Source organism: Hylobates moloch, unplaced genomic scaffold (genome assembly GCF_009828535.3).
Source record: "Hylobates moloch isolate HMO894 unplaced genomic scaffold, HMol_V3 SCAFFOLD_12, whole genome shotgun sequence".
Classification (NCBI taxonomy): domain Eukaryota; kingdom Metazoa; phylum Chordata; class Mammalia; order Primates; family Hylobatidae; genus Hylobates; species Hylobates moloch.
Genome location: NW_026652287.1, coordinates 43,187,526 through 43,205,150, shown reverse-complemented (window position 1 = coordinate 43,205,150; position 17,625 = coordinate 43,187,526). Strand labels below are relative to the sequence as shown.

General features: G+C 53.5%; 1 protein-coding gene across 2 annotated transcripts; it reads right to left on the bottom strand.

Moving 5' to 3' along the window:
• Positions 1-6,805: 6,805 nt before the first annotated feature.
• Positions 6,806-15,181, bottom strand: MRPL4 (mitochondrial ribosomal protein L4). 2 transcript variants are annotated; one of them, XM_032169627.2, is made up of 10 exons: positions 14,883-15,181; positions 14,730-14,796; positions 14,493-14,643; positions 12,158-12,209; positions 9,984-10,101; positions 9,077-9,248; positions 8,501-8,607; positions 8,307-8,416; positions 8,144-8,220; positions 7,097-7,244 (listed from the first exon to the last, which is right to left on the bottom strand). In XM_032169627.2, the coding sequence occupies exons 1-9, from the start codon at positions 14,937-14,939 to the stop codon at positions 8,176-8,178; spliced, it is 879 nt and encodes a 292-aa protein (XP_032025518.1). In that variant the 5' UTR covers positions 14,940-15,181; the 3' UTR covers positions 7,097-7,244; positions 8,144-8,175. The 2 variants fall into 2 exon arrangements, with proteins under 2 accessions (XP_032025517.1, XP_032025518.1); XM_032169626.2 differs by lacking the exon at positions 9,077-9,248 and having other exon boundaries at positions 6,806-7,244; positions 14,883-15,170.
• Positions 15,182-17,625: the final 2,444 nt, after the last annotated feature.

The window sequence follows — 17,625 nt, the reverse complement described above, 5'->3', positions numbered from 1 at the left end:
CCCTTCCTATCGCGGAAGGGGGCTGCGAGTCACTGGCCATCCAGAGACGCATATTTCCCCCGCCTCGGTCATTCCCAAGGAATTTCCACGGGGATATTTTTTTCTTGGGGGGCTGAAGGGTACTGAATTTCCGCCCCGGAACGGCCTGGGCAAAGTCACAGGGGGGGAGGGGGGACGCCTCTGGTCCTCAGACGGCCTGGGAAAATCCTGTGCCACGGGTTCTTCCTCGGGCGGGTTCCACGGAGCTCGCGCCCCGGCCCGAGGTGCGCGGGCGGCGAGCTCCCCCGCGCGGCCCAAGTCCCACTTGCAGCCACAAAGGCGCCGTTCTTTTCTCAACATGTGGCGCAGTGTTTACTAAGCGCCTACTGTGTGCTTGGCATCCTTCCAGATACTGGGGACACAGGAATGAACAGAGTCAGACAAAAATCCAGCTGGGCTCGGTGGTTCCCGCCTGTAATCCCAGCATTTTGGGAGGCCGAGGTGGGAGGATCACTTGAGCCCAGGAGTTCAAGACTAGCCTGGGCAACATAGGGAGACCCCATCTCTACACAAAATACAAAAATTAGCCGAGTGTGGTGGTGCACACCTGTAATTCCACCTACTTGGGAGGCTGATGCAGGAGAATCTCTTGAACCCGGCAGGCGGAGGTTGCAGTGAGCCAAGATCCAGGCACTGCACTCCAGCCTGGGTGAGAGTGAGACTCTGTCTCAAAAAAAAAAAAACAAAAAACAAGGAACAGCCAGGATATCAGTGTGGCTGGAGCAGGCTTAGCAAAGGAGAGATTGGAGGAGAGGAGCGGGCAGGGAGATGACAGGGCAGATAGGTGCAGGTTCCTGTCACCTGGGGAGGACTTTGTTGTTTTGTCTGTTTGTTTCTGAACCCCAGTCTCGTTCTGTCACCCAGGCTGGAGCGCAGTGGTGTGATCTCAGCTCACTGCAACCTCTGCCTCCCAGGTTCAAGCGATTCTCCCACCTCAGCCTACGGAGTAGCTGGTACTACATGGGTGCGTCACCACGCCTAGCTAATTTTTGTATTTTTAGTAGAGACGGGGTTCCACCATGTTGGTCTCTAACTCCTGACCTCTAGTGATCCGCCCACCTTGGCCTCCCAAAGTTCTGGGATAACAGATGTGAGCCACCGTGCCTGGCCAGGACTTTGGTTTTTATGCCCAGGGAGGTGGGAGCTATGGAGGGTTCTGAGCAGAGGAAGGACCTTGCCCTGACTCAAGTGTTCACAGGGGCTCAGCTGAGGCTTCAAGAGCTGCAGCCAGGAGATGGGAGAGGAGGTGACTGTTCTAGTCCAGAAGAATGATAATGGGGCCCGGACTGGGCAGTGTCCTTGAAGAAAGGGCTGAATTTGACATCCGTTTTGGAGGCTGGGCCAACTGGAAGTGCTGGGACAAGGGGGATGACTCCTTGATCAGGATCCAAGCCTTCTGGAGGATGGCGGGCCACTTTCTGAGATGGGAGTGGGATGGCCATGGTAGGGGGCAGGCTGGCAGAGGGAGACGGCACCTCCCAGTCCTCCGCTCCCTTAAGCGTTTTCTCAAGGAAAAGGGAAGCAGATAATTTCCCAGACCTTTGCTTCTATCTCCAGGAAGGGCAAGGCTTCCTCCCGGGTGCCAGGCAGTCAGGCAGGCCAAAGAATGGCCTCAGATCAGAGGCTGCCCACCAAGGGCAGAAGCCATCCCATAGTGTCCCATGCAACCGCCTTGCAGTTCCCTCAGCCTGGAATGCTCATCCCTTCATCCCCAACAAGGCTGGCTCTTCCTGTCTTGTGGCCTGAGCTTTCTCCTAAATGAATGTCCCCCCTACTCCATCCTGGGCCACATCCTGGGCGTTCCTTGTCACTCGCCTTAATATTCGAATTCCTTAACTCATCACTTGCTGAATTTCTTTTTTATTTTTTTGAGACAGAGTCTCGCTCTGTCACCCTGGCTAGAGTGCAGTGGCACGATCTCGGCTCACCACAACCCCTGCCTCCCAGGTTTAAGTGATTCTCCTGCCTCAGCCTCCCAAGTAGCTTGGATTACAGGCATATGCCACCAGACCCGGCTAATTTTTGTGTTTTTTGTAGAGACGGGGTTACACTGTGTTGGCCAGCCTGGTCTCAAACTCCTGACCTCAAGTGATCCACCTGCCTTGGCCTCCCAAAGGGCTGGGATTACAGGCATGAGCCACTGCTCCCTGCCTATTTAGTTTTTTGTTTTGTTTTGTTTTGTTTTGAGACAAAGTCTCACTTTGTTGCCCAGGCTGGAGTACAGAGGTGTGATCTCGGCTCACTGCAACCTCCATTTCCTAGGTTCAGGAAATTCTTCTGCCTCAGTCTCCCAAGTAGCTGGGATTACAGGCGCCCATCACCACGCCTGGCTAACTTTTGTATTTTTTTTTTTTTCAAGACGGAGTCTCACTCTGTGGCCCAGGCTGGAGTGCAGTGCCACAATCTCGGCTCACTGCAACCTCCACCTCCCAGGTTCAAGCGATTCTCCTGCCTCAGCCTCCCAAGTAGCTGGGACTACAGGTGCGTGTCACCACGCACAGCTAATTTTTTGTATTTTTAGTAGAGACAGGGTTTCACCGTGTTAGCCAGGGTGATCTCGATCTTCTGACCTCATTATCTGCCCACCTCAGCCTCCCAAAGTGCTGGGATTACAGGTGTGAGCCAACGCGTCCGGCCAACTTTTGTATTTTTATTTTACTTTTTATTTTATTTATGTAAATTTTTGTGATGTAGTCTCACTCTGTCGCCCAGGCTGGAGTGCAGTGGTGCAATCTTGGCTCACTGCAACCTCCACTTCCCACATCTTTGCTGAAGCAGAGTTTTGAAAAACAAAATACAAACTAAGCTATTCCTCAGAAGAAATCTGTAATCAAAGATAAGCTCTGCCGGGCATAGTGGCTCACACCTTTTGGAGGCCAAGGTGGGCGGATCACCTGAGGATTACAGGCGTGAGCCACCGCACCTGGCCATGCCTGGCTAATTTTTATATTTTTAGTAGAGACAGGGCTTCACCATACTGGCCAGGCTGGTCTCGAGCTCCTGACCTTGTGATCCACCCGCCTCGGCCTCCCAAAGTGCTGGGATTACAGGCGTGAGCCACTGCTCCCAGCCACAAAAAAGATTTTAAAAATAAAAAGGAGAAGGCCGGGCTCGGTGGCTCGTGCCTGTAATCTCAGTATTTTGGGAGGCTGAGGTGGGTGGATCACCTGAGGTCGGGAGTTCGAGACCAGCCTGACCAACGTGGTGAAACCCCGTCTCTGCTAACGATACAAAATTAGCCAGGCATTGTGGTACATGCCTGTAATCCCAGCTACTCGGGAGGCTGAGGCAGGAGAATCGCCTGAACCCGGGAGGCAGAGGTTGAGATTAGCTGAGATTGTGCCATTGCTCTCTAGCCTGGGCAAGAAGAGCAAAACTCCGTCTAAAAATAAATGAAAAAATAAGCCAGGTTCGGTGGCTCACGCTTGTAATCCCAGTACTTTGGGAGGCCAAAGCAGGTAGATCACCTGAGGTCACCAGCCTGGCCAATATGGCGAAACCCCGTCTCTACTAAAAACACAAAAATTAGCTAGGCATGGTGGCAGGTGCCTGTAATCCCAGCTACTTGGGAGGCTGAGGCAGGAGAATCACTTGAACCCAGGAGGCGGAAGTTGCAGTGAGCCCAGATTGAGCCACTGCACTCCAGCCTGGGCAACAGAGCGAGACTCCATCTAAAAAAAAAGATAAAGAAAAAAGAAAAAAATAAAAAGGAGAAATTTAGACACAAAAACAGACACATACCCACAGAGACAACATCATGTAAAGATGAAGGTGGAGACTGAAGCAGTGTGGCTACAAGCCAAGGAATGTCAAAGATTGTCGGCAAAGCAAACTGCCAGACGCTAGGAGAGGGATCTGGAACAGACTTTCCCTTAGAAGGAGCTAACCCTGTTCTTCATTTGGAGTTCCAGCCTCCAGAAACAGGAGAGAATAAATTTCTGTTGACTAACCCCCCAAATCCCTACAGTTTGTGGCACCCCTACGGCAGCCCTAACAAACTCATATACCCCACCTATTTAATTAATGAATTAATTTATTCATTTATTCATTATTTGTTTTTTTTCGAGACCGAGTCTTGCTCTGTCACCCAGGTTTGAGGGCAGTGGCGTGACCTCGGCTCACTGCAACCTCTGCCTCCCAGGTTCAAGCGATTCTCCTGCCTCAGCTTCCCAAGTAGCTGGGATTACAGGCATCCACCACCATGTCCCGCCAATTTTTGTATTTTTAGTAGAGACGGGGTTTCACCATGTTGGCCAGGCCGGTCTTGAACTCCTGTCCTCTAGTGATCCGCCTGCCTTGGCCTCCCAAAGTGCTGGGATTACAGGTGTGAGCCACTGCTCCTGGCCTATTTTTTATAGAGATGAGGTCTTGCTGTGTTGCCCAGGCTGGTCTCAAACTCCTGGCCACAGCCTTCCAAGTAGGTGAGACTGCAGGTGCATGCCACCATGCCCAACTATGCCAACTATTTTAAAGCACATTCTAGTCAGTGTATCATATTTGTCTTTTCTTTTCTTTTCCTTTTTTTTTTTTGAGACAGGGTCTTGATCTGTTGCCCAGGCTGGATTGCAGTGGGGCGATCTCAGCTCACTGCAGCCTCCACCCCCAGGGCTCAAGTGTTCCTCCCACCTCAGCCTCCAGAGTAGCTGGGACCACAGGCACACCACCATGCCTGGCTAATTGTTCTATTTTTAGTAGAGATAGGGTCTCACTATATTGCCCAGGCTGGTCTCAAACTCCTGTGCTCAAGCGATTCTCCAGCCTCAGCCTCCCAAAGTGCTGGGATTACATGCATGAGCCACCAGGCCCGTCTGTATCATTTTTTTCTGATGCCTGTTTTTATCCTCAGTCTGGCTGAGGGATTCCAGTGTGGGGGAATACGTTCTGACCCATTTCTTTTGAAAATCTGTCTGGGCAGCAGTTGGTCTCACCATGTTTCCTGACAGGTATGACGTAGACTGAACCACATTTATACTCCTGGCTGCAACTATCTAGGCTGGGCCAGGCACTGTCAGGCCAACAGCTGGGTGTTACTCTAGGCCTTGGTGCCCCCACAAGACTGGCAAGAGGAACAGTGGTGAGGTGGCATTTTCTGCTGAGCTTTGGCACGCCTCTGTTTTTTTTTTGTTTTGTTTTGTTTTTGTTTTGTTTTGAGACAGTCTAGCTCTGTCGCCAGGCTGGAGTGCAGTGGCATGATCTTGGCTCGCTGCAAGCTCCACCTCCTGGTTTCACGCCATTCTTCTGCCTCAGTCTCCCGAGTAGCTGGGACTACAGGTCCCCGCCACCATGCCCGGCTAATTTTTTGTATTTTTAGTAGAGACGGGGTTTTACTGTGTTAGCCAGGATGGTCTCGATCTCCTGACCTCGTGATCCGCCCACCTCAGCCTCCCAAAGTGCTGGGATTACAGGCATGAGCCAACGCGCCCGGCCAACTGGTTTTAATAGCTTTTTCTTTTCTACTTAGTCAAATCTGCTGCTTCAAGGATCAAAGTCTATGTCCACTGAGGGTGTTTGGAGAATGTGTTGCAATCTCTGAAGGCAATCCCAGGAGAGGCATTCCAGAGATGTTTTCAGCCAGGGGTGGCCCAGCAGGTAGGGAGGGTTGTGTGGCTGCTTAGCCTGGCCAGGCCCACACAGGCAGAAGGCAGTCCTGATGGACTTTATTTATTTATTTATTTATAGATGGAGTCTTGCTCTGTCACCCAGGCTGGAGCGTAGTGGCGCTATCTTGGCTCACTGCAACCTCTGCCTCCTGGGTTCAAGCGATTCTCCTGCCTCAGCCTCCCGAGTAGCTGGGATTACAGGCGCCCACCACCACTCCCGGCTTGGCCAGGTTGGTCTCCAACTCCTGACTTCCTGTGATCCACCTGGCTGAGCCTCCCAAAGTTCTGGGATTACAGTCATGAGCCACCACGCCCAGCTGGCTGACTTTAAATAAATCAATCACATTGTCTATATTATAGTCTGTTATGGCGGTTAAGAAAAATTAACTTGGCTGGCAAACAACCTCAGCAAACTCAAAAATTGGGATACTGGGGGTTTTTTAAAGACAGTGTTTTGTCTGTCACCCAGGCTGGAGTGTGGTGGCTCAATCTCAGCTCACTGCAACGTCTGCTTCCTGGGCTCAGGTGATCCTCCCACCTCAGCCTCCCAAGTAGCTGGGACCACAGGTGGACGCCACCACGCCCACTTAATTTTTGTATTTTTTGCAGAGATGGGGTTTCACGATGTTGCCCAGGCTGGTCTGGAAGCTCTGGGCTCAAGCAATCCTCCCACCTTGACCTCCCAAAGTGCTAGAGTTACAGGTGCGAGTCGCCACGCCCAGCTGGTGTTTTTAAACATGTGCTTATCTGCTCACTTACAGAGAGACATTTACTTTTCTGACTGTGCTTACAGGAAGTCACTCTGAAAACTCAGGTTTACACATGACATCTACTTGTACAATCAAGCACACACTCTCGGGCTGCATGAAATACTGTCGCAGACAGGACTGCAAACCCTCTCAGGGGTGGGAATGGCTGGCAGCACTGCTCAGGAGAGGGATGAGGCAGGAGTCAGCACCTAGGAAGTGCCGGCGCCCACGCACCTCTGAGCTCCTGGAGCCTGACTCACCGGGTAAGTGAATTCTTGTGATTTCCACAAACAGCCCTGGGGTTCCCTTAAACCAGATTGAGCCTCTTGAGACGGTGGATCCCTAGCAGTGCCCAGAACCTGGGAAGGAGCCCAACGTGCCCAATGCAATTATTAAAAATGACACTGAGAAATTATCTTTATCCTCCTTGATTCAAAAATACAATTTATTTTAAAAACAAAAAGAGAGAATGGATGCAGAAGCCCGTCTGGGCTCTCCGTGGAGTCGCCCCTTCCCAATGGCGATGGCCGCTCCCTGTGGCCTCAGCTTCCTCCCTGGAATGAAGGGGTCCAGGTGGCACCTTCCTTGAAGAGTGGGCGTGGGCCTGAGGCTCCCAAGTTGGCCAGGGGATCAGCCTGGCTCAGAAGAGGTGCTTCACATCAAGAGTGGTACGGGGTGGCCGCCGGGCCCTGGGTAGCATGGGGTAGGTGTCGGGGCAAGTCACTGTAGGGCAGGCTGAAGGGGTAGAGGGGTCTGTAACGCGAGTCCTGCCAGAGCAGCTTGTCCTCCAGGAAGGAGACGGTGGGCAGCGTCAGAACCAGCGTCTGGTGCTTGAGCATGCTGTGCACATTTAGACCTGGGGGCGGAGTGGGGGATGGTCAGGCCGGGGCTGCCTCTCTCCTCACCCCACCCACATCGGAGTCCCTTTGTGCTTACAGAGACCCTCACTGTGGTCTACTGTGACTTTGTGGGCCCAGCAGCCTGGGGCCAGACCCTGCCTGACCGCTTGTTGCCTGTAAGCCTCTGCTCCCAGCTCATCACCTGCTGACCGACAGCCAGGCTCAGTCCTGTGCCTCGCTGGGACTCCTGGCTCCTATTCCGGTGGGGGAGACCCAGGGCAAATGATAGGAGGGCAGGGAGGTGATGGGGCGGGTCGTGCAGGGCCTGACGTGCCATCCTGAGGACTTGGGCTTTTCATCCTGAGAGGTGGAGAAGCCAGCGAGGGGCGTGGGTTGAGGGACAGGACCTGACTTAGGCTCATGTCGCCATCTTGTGGCTGTGCAAGGAACAGACTGTGGCTTTGACAGAGGTGACCTTGGAGCTGTTTTTTTTTTTTTTTTTTTGAGACAAGAGTCTCGCTCTCTCCCCAGGTTTGGGTGCAGTGGTGTGATCATGACTCACTGCAGCCTTGGCCCCCTGAGCTCAAGCTATCCTCCTGGCTCAGCCCCCTGAGTAGCTGGGACTACAGGTGCACATGGCCACACCTAACTTTTATTTTTAGTACAGATGGGAGCCTCACTATATTGCCCAGACTGCCTTGGCCTCCCAAAGTACTGGGATTACAAGCATGAGCCACCATCCCCAGCCAAGCACTTCTTTAGGAAAGATTATTGCTTTGGGCAAGCTGAGGGTTGGGTCAGGGAGCGTGGTCACTGCCTAAGGCCACTCAGCGACCAGATGCCCAATTTGAACCGCTGTGATTCTAACAGCGGAGCCTGCACGTGCACACTCTAGGGGCCTGAGCCCTTTGCTCACCAACAGCTGGGATCAGGTTGAAGGTCTTGAGCCTAGAGGTGGCCTCCACAATGCTCTGTGGCATCTCCTCGTGTGTTCTGTAAGACAGGCCAGGGAGTGGGGGTTGAACCCTCAGAGTACGGAGCTCAGGGCCCCCCGCCCCTGCTCTGCCCTGTGCCCTCACAAGTCCACGAGGAGTACGGAGTTCCCCCAGCAGCGGTAGTGCGCCAGCTCTGTCAGGTACTGTGGGTCTCCGGTGGGCAGCTCTAGGGAGTCCATGATGTGCAGGTCGTCCTGGTGGAAGGAAAGGATGGTTTGAGCCCTGGGTCCAGAGCAGCCCCATCTCTAGCAGCTGTCTGGGCCCCCCCATGGCTGTACCTGGGCCAGCTTGATGGTCAGTGCCACTTTCAGGCCCAGGGCCCGCATCTTCATGGGCAGCATGTAGTAGTAACTTGTGGGGCCCCGGGGGCCATGGGCAACACCTCCTGCGGGGACAGAGGCGTGTGAGGAGGTAGGGGCCACTGCAGAGCTTGGAGGTCAGCAATCTGCTGCAGTGGTTGGCATAGGGTGACGAGAGAGGGGGTGCTGCCAGGAACCAGGCAGAGAGGGTGGCACCTCAGGGGAGGCTGGATCAGGGACAACATGGGACCAGTGACTTTGCTTCACTGGGCTTCAGTTTTCCCAGCTGTCACACTCTGAGACAGGGCGGGTGAAGGTGGCTCACACCAGTACTTTGGGAGGCTGAGGACGGAGGATCACTTGAGCCCAGGAGCTCAAGGCTGCAGTGAGCTATGATTGCGCCACTGCACTACAGCCTGAGCAACAGAGCGAGATCTTGTCTCAAAAGCAAACAATAAAAAAACCAAACCACCTTGAGATCGGACAGTTCCTGCCTCATAGGACACCATGAGTTACGGTGTGGATTCCGTAGAGTGGCTAGAATGTGAACTTAACTCAAGCACAGCTGTTAATGCTGAAATTATCAGGAGGTTCGAACTTTCAGGTCGAGCGGGAGAGGAAGGCATCAGGCACACGCCCCGGTGGAGCAAGCAGTATGATCTGGGAGCAACAACACTCGGGGAGACCCCTGCAAGCACCATGTGTTGGTGTCCGCTCTCGCCTGGGCCTTGGAAATGCAGCAGAGAAGATAACAGACATGGTCCCTGCCCTCATGCCATTCACATTCCGGTAGGGCAGAAAAGAGGCTCAGCTGTAGAAGAAATCAGGGTAGCCCCGGGGGATGTGGAAGGAAAGGAGATCAAGGGCGGCTTCCTGGAGGAGGTATGGCCCAGAACCCTGAAAGGTGAGGAGAGCTGGCCAGGTAAACAGGTGACGGGGTGGCTGGCACCACCCTGAGTCATCTTGTTAGCATTCAAGAAAATAAAAAGTTAAAAACAAACCAACAACTACAACCAAAAAAAAAAAGAGAGAGTCATCTCTGCCTGGTCAGAGAGGGAAAGGAGGGGATGAGGGGGAAAGGTATGCAGCCACCAGGGCCCACAATGACAAGGTCAGGAGTTCAGGTTCCACGATTTAGAAGAGCTCTCTGGGTGCTGTGGGAAGTGTGGGTCAGGAGAGGGTGACAGGAGGCGGGGTCGAGGGTCTATGGCCACACAGGCTGAAGAGACAGGGCATGCGAGAGGGAGGAGTGGATGGCTCCCAGATCTCTGTCCCCCTATATGGGTAGTGAGGTCCAAGGGCCTCAGTTCCGATGTCACCAGCCCAGGTGGTCCCATGAGGTGGAGGGAAGAGGGCTGACACAATACCACGCCAGATGTGCGCAGCTGTGTGTGAGTAAACACCCATGCCCTTCCCTGGCCCTCCCACCCCTCCCTGCCCCCTCCACCCTGTCCCCAGTTACCTCCTCGCCAGAGCGGAGAGCGGATGCTGCCATGCCGGGCCCGCCCACTGCCTTTCTGCGGCCAAGGCTTCCGGCCACCGCCCCGCACCTCGGCCCTCGTCTTGGTCTTGGCATAGCTCTGGAGGCACAAAGTGAGGAGGGGGTCAGGTCCACAAGGCAGGTGTCAGGGAGCCGGGCAGATCAGTCCTGCCATGGGGAAGTCAGGCAGGAGGCACCATGATGAGGGGCTCTCTGGCCAAGCACAGAGCACTTGGGGAGCGAGGGGGAGGGTAAAGAAGTCAGAGCTCCTGCCCCACGCCAGCCTCACAAAGGCAGGGGCCCTGCTGCCGGGCACGCAGGGGGTGCTCGGTATTTTCTGAACTATTGATTTTTTTTTTTTGAGACAGTCTCACTCTGTCACCCAGGCTGTGGAGTGCAAGTGGTGTGACCTTGGCTCACTGTAACCTCTGATTCCTGGATTCAAGGGATTCTCCTGCCTCAGCCTCACAAGTAGCTGAGATTATGGGTGCCCGTCACCATGCCCGGCTAATTTTTTTTTTGAGATGGCGTCTTGCTCTGTCACCCACGCTGGAGTGCAGTGGCGCGATCTCGGCTTACTGCAACCTCCGCCTCCCGGGTTCAAGCAATTCTCCTGTCTCAGCCTCCAGAGTAGCTGGGACTATAGGCGCCCACTACCACGCCCAACTAATATTTGTATTTTTAGTAGAGATGGGGTTTCACCATATTGGTCAGGCTGGTCTCGACCTCCTGACCTCGTGATCTGTCCGCCTCGGCCTCCCAAAGTACTGGGATCACAGGAGTGAGCCACTGCACCTGGCCCCAGCTAATTTTGTGTATTTTTAGTAGAGATGGGATTTTGCCACGTTGACTAGGCTGGTTTGGAACTCCTGACCTCAAGTGATCCACCTGCCTTGGCCTCCCAAAGTGCTGGGATTACAGCCACTGTGCTGGCATATTTTTTGAACAGTTTTAATGTGGTTGTAGCTGCAAGGAGGGAGGGCCACGGGAAATGACGCAGACAGGGAGAATCAGGAAAGAGGAGCAGGGCAAGGAAATCAGGAAGAACTCGGAATAGCAGACTGATGACTTTATTCCTAGGGTGATGGGGAGCCAGGGAAGGTGTGAGCAGGGGGAGGACTGGCCGGACCTCTGGGGTGGATGGATAAGACCCCGACTGGTAATGGATTCTTCAATGTTCTTGGCATAAAACCCAGACTCCTCCCCACTACTCCCACTGGCCTCTATGGCAACACTGGGTTCCTCGTGGTCCCTGCTACGGGGCCTTTGCACGCCCCGTTCCTGTTATCTCCACCCTAGCCCCACTGCCTCCTTAATCTGGTTAGCTTCTACAGTAGACCCAAAGTTGAACGTCCCATTCTCTGGGACATGCTCATAATTACACATTACGTATGACCATCTGACTCACCTTCACTTCTCCCATGACACCGTGACCTTCATTAGAATAGGGACTTTGCCCATCTTTTTTTTGGGGTTGTTGGGGAAGGGGTAGAGACTGGGTCTTGCTGTTTCCCAAGCTGGTCTTTCCTGGCCCCAAGCAACCCACCCACCTCAGCCTCCAGTGCTGAGATTACAGGTCTGAGCCACTTGCACCCAGCCTGACCTTGCCTGTTTTATCCTTGTGGTCCCTGCTATATCCTCTCACCCACCACAATGCCCACATCAGTGAGTGATCAGAAAACAACTGAAAATGAGCTGGGCACGGTGGCTTACGCCTGTAATCCCAGCACTTTGGGAGGCCAAGGCAGGTAGGTTCCTGGAGGTCAGGAGTTTGAGACCAGCCTGACCAACATGGTGAAACTCTGTCTCTACTAAAAATACAAAAATTAGCCTGCATGGTGGTGCACACCTGTAATCCTAGCTACTCAGGAGGCAGAGGCAGGAGAATTGCTTGAACCCAGGAAGCGGAGGTTGCAGTGAACCAAGATCGTGCCACTGCACTCCAGCCTGGGTGACAGAGTGAGACTCCATCTCCATCTCAAAGAAAAAAAAAAAAAAGAGAACCAAAAATGGACCCATTGGTGAATGGTTCAGGAGACAGATGAGGCCCCAGCCGAGCAGTTCAGAGAAAACCCAGTGATGGGCTTCCTCTGGGTCCCATCCCCAACCTCCCCAGGAAGCTCCTTCCCACCACCTTGCTCCATTTAGGCACTCACAATTCTCTTGAAGTTCTTCTGCCACATGGCAACCTGGTGCAGGATGTCCAGCCTGCGGGGAGGAAGGACACATGAGAAGCCCAACTCTGCTTCAAATGGTCCCACCCCACTATAGGAAAACCCAGGATTCTCCCTTCTGCCTCTGGGGCCCTGTGTGATTTGCCTCTGCCCCTCACTGACCCCATCTTGAAATCCTGCCTCAGGGCCTTGGCACGTGCTGTTCCCTCTGCCTGAAACACTCTTCTCCTGGATGATTCCTTCTCGGCCTACAGGTGTCAGTTCCAATAACTGCTGAGAGGTGCCTCCTAAAGAAAGAGCCACCCTGACCAGGTGCAGTGGCTCATGCCTGGAATCCTGGCACTTTGGGAGGCCAAGGCAGGTGGATCACTTGAGGCCAGGAGTAAGACCAGCCTGGGCAACATGGCGAAGCGATGTCTCTCCAAAATATACAAAAATTAGCTGGGCACGGTGGTACATGTCTGTCATTCTGGCTACTCGGGAGGCTGAGGCATGAGAATTACTAGAACCCAGGAGGTGGAGGTTGAAGTGAGCTGAGAGTGTGCCATTGCACTCCAGCCTGGGCTACAGGAGCGAAACTTTGTCTCAAAGAAAAAAAAAAAAAGCTACCCCTTCTTCCTTGTTTGTTTTTCCTACCATTACTTTTTTCCTGCTATTACACTTCATTTATTGCCACCTTCTTCTGGGACTGGTTTGCCTCTCTAGTTCTATACCATTCCATACAGTCACATACTCAACATCTGAAACATGGCCAGCGCCCCATGCTACAATGTGATTTCGACATAGTTTTTTTTTTTTTTTTTTTGAGACAGAGTCTTCTTCTTTAGCCCAGGCCAGAGTGCAGTGATGCAGTCTTGGCTCACTGTAAGCTCCGCCTCCCGGGTTCACGCCATTCTCCTGCCTCAGCCTCCCGAGTAGCTGGAACTACAGGCGCCCGCCACCACGCCCGGCTAATTTTTTGTATTTTTAGTAGAGATGGGGTTTCACCGTGTTAGCCAGGATGGTCTCGATCTCCTGACCTTGTGATCTGCCCACCTCGGCCTCCCAAAGTGCTGGGATTACAGGCGTGAGCCACTGCGCCCGGCCCTTCGACATAGTTTTAAATACAGGTTAAATACATTATTGAAATCAATTTCACCTGGTTTTTTTTTTGAGATGGAGTCTGTCTCTGTAGTTTTAAATACAGGTTAAATACATTATTGAAATCAATTTCACCTGTTTTTTTTTTTGAGATGGAGTCTGTCTCTGTCGCCCAGGCTGGAGTGCAGTGGTATGATCACAGCTCACTGCAACCTCCATCTCCCTGGGTGCAAGCGATTCTCATGCCTCAGCCTCCTGAGTAGCTGGGACTACAGGCTTGGACTACGACATCCGGCTAATTTTTGTATTTTTAGTAGAGACCGGGTTTCACCATGTTGGCCAGGCTAGTCTCCAACTCCTGGCTTCAAGTGATCCGCCCGCCTCAGCCTCCCAATGTGCTGAGATTACAGATGTAAGCCACAGTACGCGGACCCTACATTTTCTTTTCTGTTTTTTTTTTTTTTTTTTGAGACGGAGTGTCGCCCGGGACGGAGTGCAGTGGCGCGATCTCCGCTCACTGCAAGCTCCTCCTCCCGGGTTCACACCATTCTCCTGCCTCAGCCTCCAGAGTAGCTGGGACTACAGGCGCCCGCCACCACGTCCAGCTAATTTTTTTTTTTGTATTTTTAGTAGTGACGGGGTTTCACCATGTTAGCCAGGATGGTCTCGATCTCCTGACCTCGTGATCCGCTGCCCTGGCCTCCCAAAGTGCTGGGATTACAGGCGTGAGCCACCATGCCCAGGGTGGCCCCTATATTTTCTTAGAGATGTTATGAACAGCAGGTTAACTAAAATGCAAACAGCCTCTTCCAGGCACCTAGGAATGGTTTAGTCTCTTTAGTGCTCTTATTTGCAAAAACCAGTTAACAAAGATTATCAACATTTCTATAGAACTTATTATGTGCCAGAATTAAGTCATTTACTCATCACAGCAACCTCCCGACCGCTGACAAAATAGGACACTGAGAGACAAGAGGGGAAGGCAGGATTTGAACCTAATCAGTCAGGCTCCAGAATTCTGTCTCCCTAACCCTTAGATGATGTCACCTCTCAGGCTTCAATCTCACACAGCACTACAGCAGGGGAAACTGTCATCATTCCCCTTTGACAGGTAGAGCAACGGAGGCTGTAGAAATTCAGCACTTTCCCAAGGGTACAAGCCCAAAGTCATCCTGACTCCTGAACTCCCGCTCTTCATCCCTCTGCCACTCAGTTTACCATTACAGCCCTCGCTCACCTGGGCGCGGTGGCGAAAACATCGGGGTGCAGGTCGGCCAGGCCCACGCGCTCCTGCTCGAAGCCCCGCAGGGACTCGACCCAGGCCTGCACCGGGCGTCGATGAGCGAGTACCGGGAGCTCGACTTTGCGCAGCACGGGCTTCGGGAGACCTGGAGCGATTGCGGGGTCTGGGGTTAGGGTCAAGGGTCAGACCTCTCTGTCGCCGCCCCTCTTGGAGCCACCCCGGTTGCCTTACCCTCGCTCGCCACCTGCTCCGGGTTCTCGGTCGGACGCGCTGCCTCTTCCGCCAGCGAACTCAGGCCCTGCAAGAGGTGGGCGAAAGTGAGAGACGACCCCTGGACACCCCCAAATTTCATCCTTCGACCACGCCTCCAGCCCCTGGCCTCACCCGGAAGCCCGTAGGCCGAAGCCAGGCCAGCGCCCCGGCCCGGAACAACTGCAGCATCGCCGCGCAGCCTCCCACGCCGCGGGAGGTCAAGGCCACTGGAGCTTCGAGAGGCGCCGCTGGATGACGTCACGCACGCGACGCCGCCCGACCCGCCCCGACTCCGCGCTGGAAAGTGGGTGTGCAAAACCGAAGATGGAGGGGGTCCGACCCGGCGTGCCCAGACCTCCACCCCAGGACTAATCCCCAGACCCAATTTTCACTCCTGCCTCAAGGACCCTCCGCTACACCGGACAACGCGACCTCACAGCAAGAAGCCCCAGCTTCCTTAGGCCTCGCCTACTTTGGGTCCCGCCTCCGACGAGCCGGTGCAGGAATTCAGCCAATGAGACCTCTCTGGCCCAATTCAGCAATGACTGTTAAGCCTGAAGGAGTGGTCCCCGCCCATAAGTGGGCAGTTCTGGAACGAGCAATTTAGGAATACAGCCAATAAGGCTTAAGTTTTTGCTGTTGGTCACGCCCACCGGGCCACGCCCTCATCCCGCCTCCAAGGCTGTGGGCGATGGTTTTTTCTTCATCCAGTTACGTGGTTTTGTTTTTTGTTTTTTTTTTTTGTTTTTTTGTTTTTTGTTTTTTCTTTATGAGACGGAGTCTTGCCCTGTCGCCCAGGCTGGAGTGCAGTGGCGCGATCTCAGCTCACTGCAAGCCCCGCCTCCCGGGTTCACGCCATTCTCCTGCCTCAGCCTCCCAAGTAGCTGGGATTACAGGCGCCCGCCAGCGCGCCCGGCTAATTTTTTGTGTTTTTAGTATAGACGGGGTTTCACTGTGTTAGCCAGGGTGGTCTGGATCTCCTGACCTCGTGATCTGCCCGCCTCAGCCTCCCAAAGTGCTGGGATTACAGGCGTGAGCCACCGCACCTGGAGTTTTTTTATTTGTTTAAAGGCAGGGCCTTATTGCCCACAGAAAGCCTTCAGGATTGGGCCTGCCAGACCATGCCTCCCAGTTTAGATTCCCCAGGGCAGGGCTATGTCCCCCCGAAACCCCTCAGATTAGGTATTTGTGTCCCTTACCCCCTAGACCAGGGTCCTGTCACCTCTCAGACCTTCCAGGGCTCTCCAAGGACAGAACAGAGTGGGGAGTCCACATATCTTGGACTGCCTCCCTTGTCACCCCCTAACAAATCCGAATGCTTATTTTTAATTTCTTTGTTTCGGTTTTTAGAGACAAGGTCTTGCTCTGTCGCCCAGGCTGGAGTGCAATGGGCAAGATCATGGCTTACTGCAGCCTCGACCTCCAGAGCTCAAGGGATCCTCCTGCCTCAGTCTCCTGAGTAGCTGGTCTACAGGCGCGCACGCCCGGCTAATTTTTGTATTGTATTTTTTTATTTTGTATTTGTATTTTGAGATGGAGTATCGCTCTGCCGCCCAGGCCGGAGTGCAGTGGTGCGATCTCGGCCTCCCGGGTTCAAGCGATTCCCTGCCTCAGCTTACCGAGTAGCTGGGACTACAGGTGCCCGCCACCACACCCGGCTACTTTTTTGTATTTTTAGTAGAGACGGGGTTTCACTGTGTTAGCCAGGATGGTCTCAATCTCCTGACGTGACCCGCCCGCCTGGGCCTCCCAAAGTGCTGGGATTACAGGCGTGAGCCACCAAACCCGGCCCTAATTTTCGTGTTTTTATTAGAGACAGGGTTGTACCATGTTGGCCAGGCTGGTCTTGAACTCCTGACCTCAGGCGATCCACCCGCCTCGGCCTCCCAAAGTGCTGGGATTACAGGCCTGAGCCACCGCGCCCGGCCTAATTTTTTTTTTTTGTAGAGATGGCGGGGGTTGGGTCTCCCAATGTTGCCCAGGCTCGTCTTGAACTCCTGGGCTCAAGCAATTCTCCCGCATTGGTCCCCCAAAGTGCTGGGATTACAGGCATGAGCTGCTGTGGCCCATCCATTTTTAAATTCTTTACCATGTTCCCGATGGACCTCCAGGGGGCGCCACCGGATCATGGCAGGCTTCCCTACCTGTCCAGGGCTGTCTACTTGGAGGCCAGTGCTTTCTGGACAGAGCACAGCTGACAACGTGGTCTGTGAACCAACCTCATTTTCCCCTGCTGGAAAAGGAGGTTATGAGATTTCAGTGACATAATAGAGGCAAAGCTTCCCATGCCTGGGACAAGGTGAAAACTCAATAAATAGCATTATTATTATTATTATTTTGAGACAGAATCTCTGTTGCCCAGGCTGGAGTGCAGTAGCGCGATCTTGGCTCACTGCAACCTCTGCCTCCTGGGTTCAAGCGATTCTCCTGCCTCAGCCTCCCGAGTAGCTGGGATTACAGGCGCCCGCCACTATGCCCAGCTAATTTTTTTTTTTTGTATTTTTAGTAGAGACAGGATTTCACCATGTTGGCCAGCCTGGTTTTGAAATCCCGACCTCAGGTGATCCGCCCACCTCGACCTCCCAAAGTGCTGGTACAGGCGTGAGCCACCGTGCCTGGCCTCTACCAAAAATTTAAAAATTAGCTAGGTGTGATGGTATATGCCTGTGGTCCCAGCTAATGGGGAAGCTAAGGCAGAAGGATCACCTGAACCCAAGAGATTGAGGCTGCAGTGAGCCATGTTCATGGCAATGTACTCCAGCCTGGGTGACAGACTAAGATCCCGTCTCAAAAAAAAAAAAAAAAATGTGGCCAGGTGCGGTGGTTCACGCCTATAATCCCAGCACTTTGGGAGGCCAAGGCGGGCGAATCACGA

Coding starts and splice junctions, on each gene's coding strand:
- MRPL4 (XM_032169626.2), bottom strand. CDS start 14,939: ATGCTGCAGTTGTTCCGGGCCGGGGCGCTGGCCTGGCTTCGGCCTACG. Junction 8,221..8,306: donor TCCGTACTCCTCGTGGACTT/GTGAGGGCACAG, acceptor CCTGTCTTACAG/AACACACGAGGAGATGCCAC. Junction 7,245..8,143: donor CAACCTGATCCCAGCTGTTG/GTGAGCAAAGGG, acceptor CTCCGCCCCCAG/GTCTAAATGTGCACAGCATG.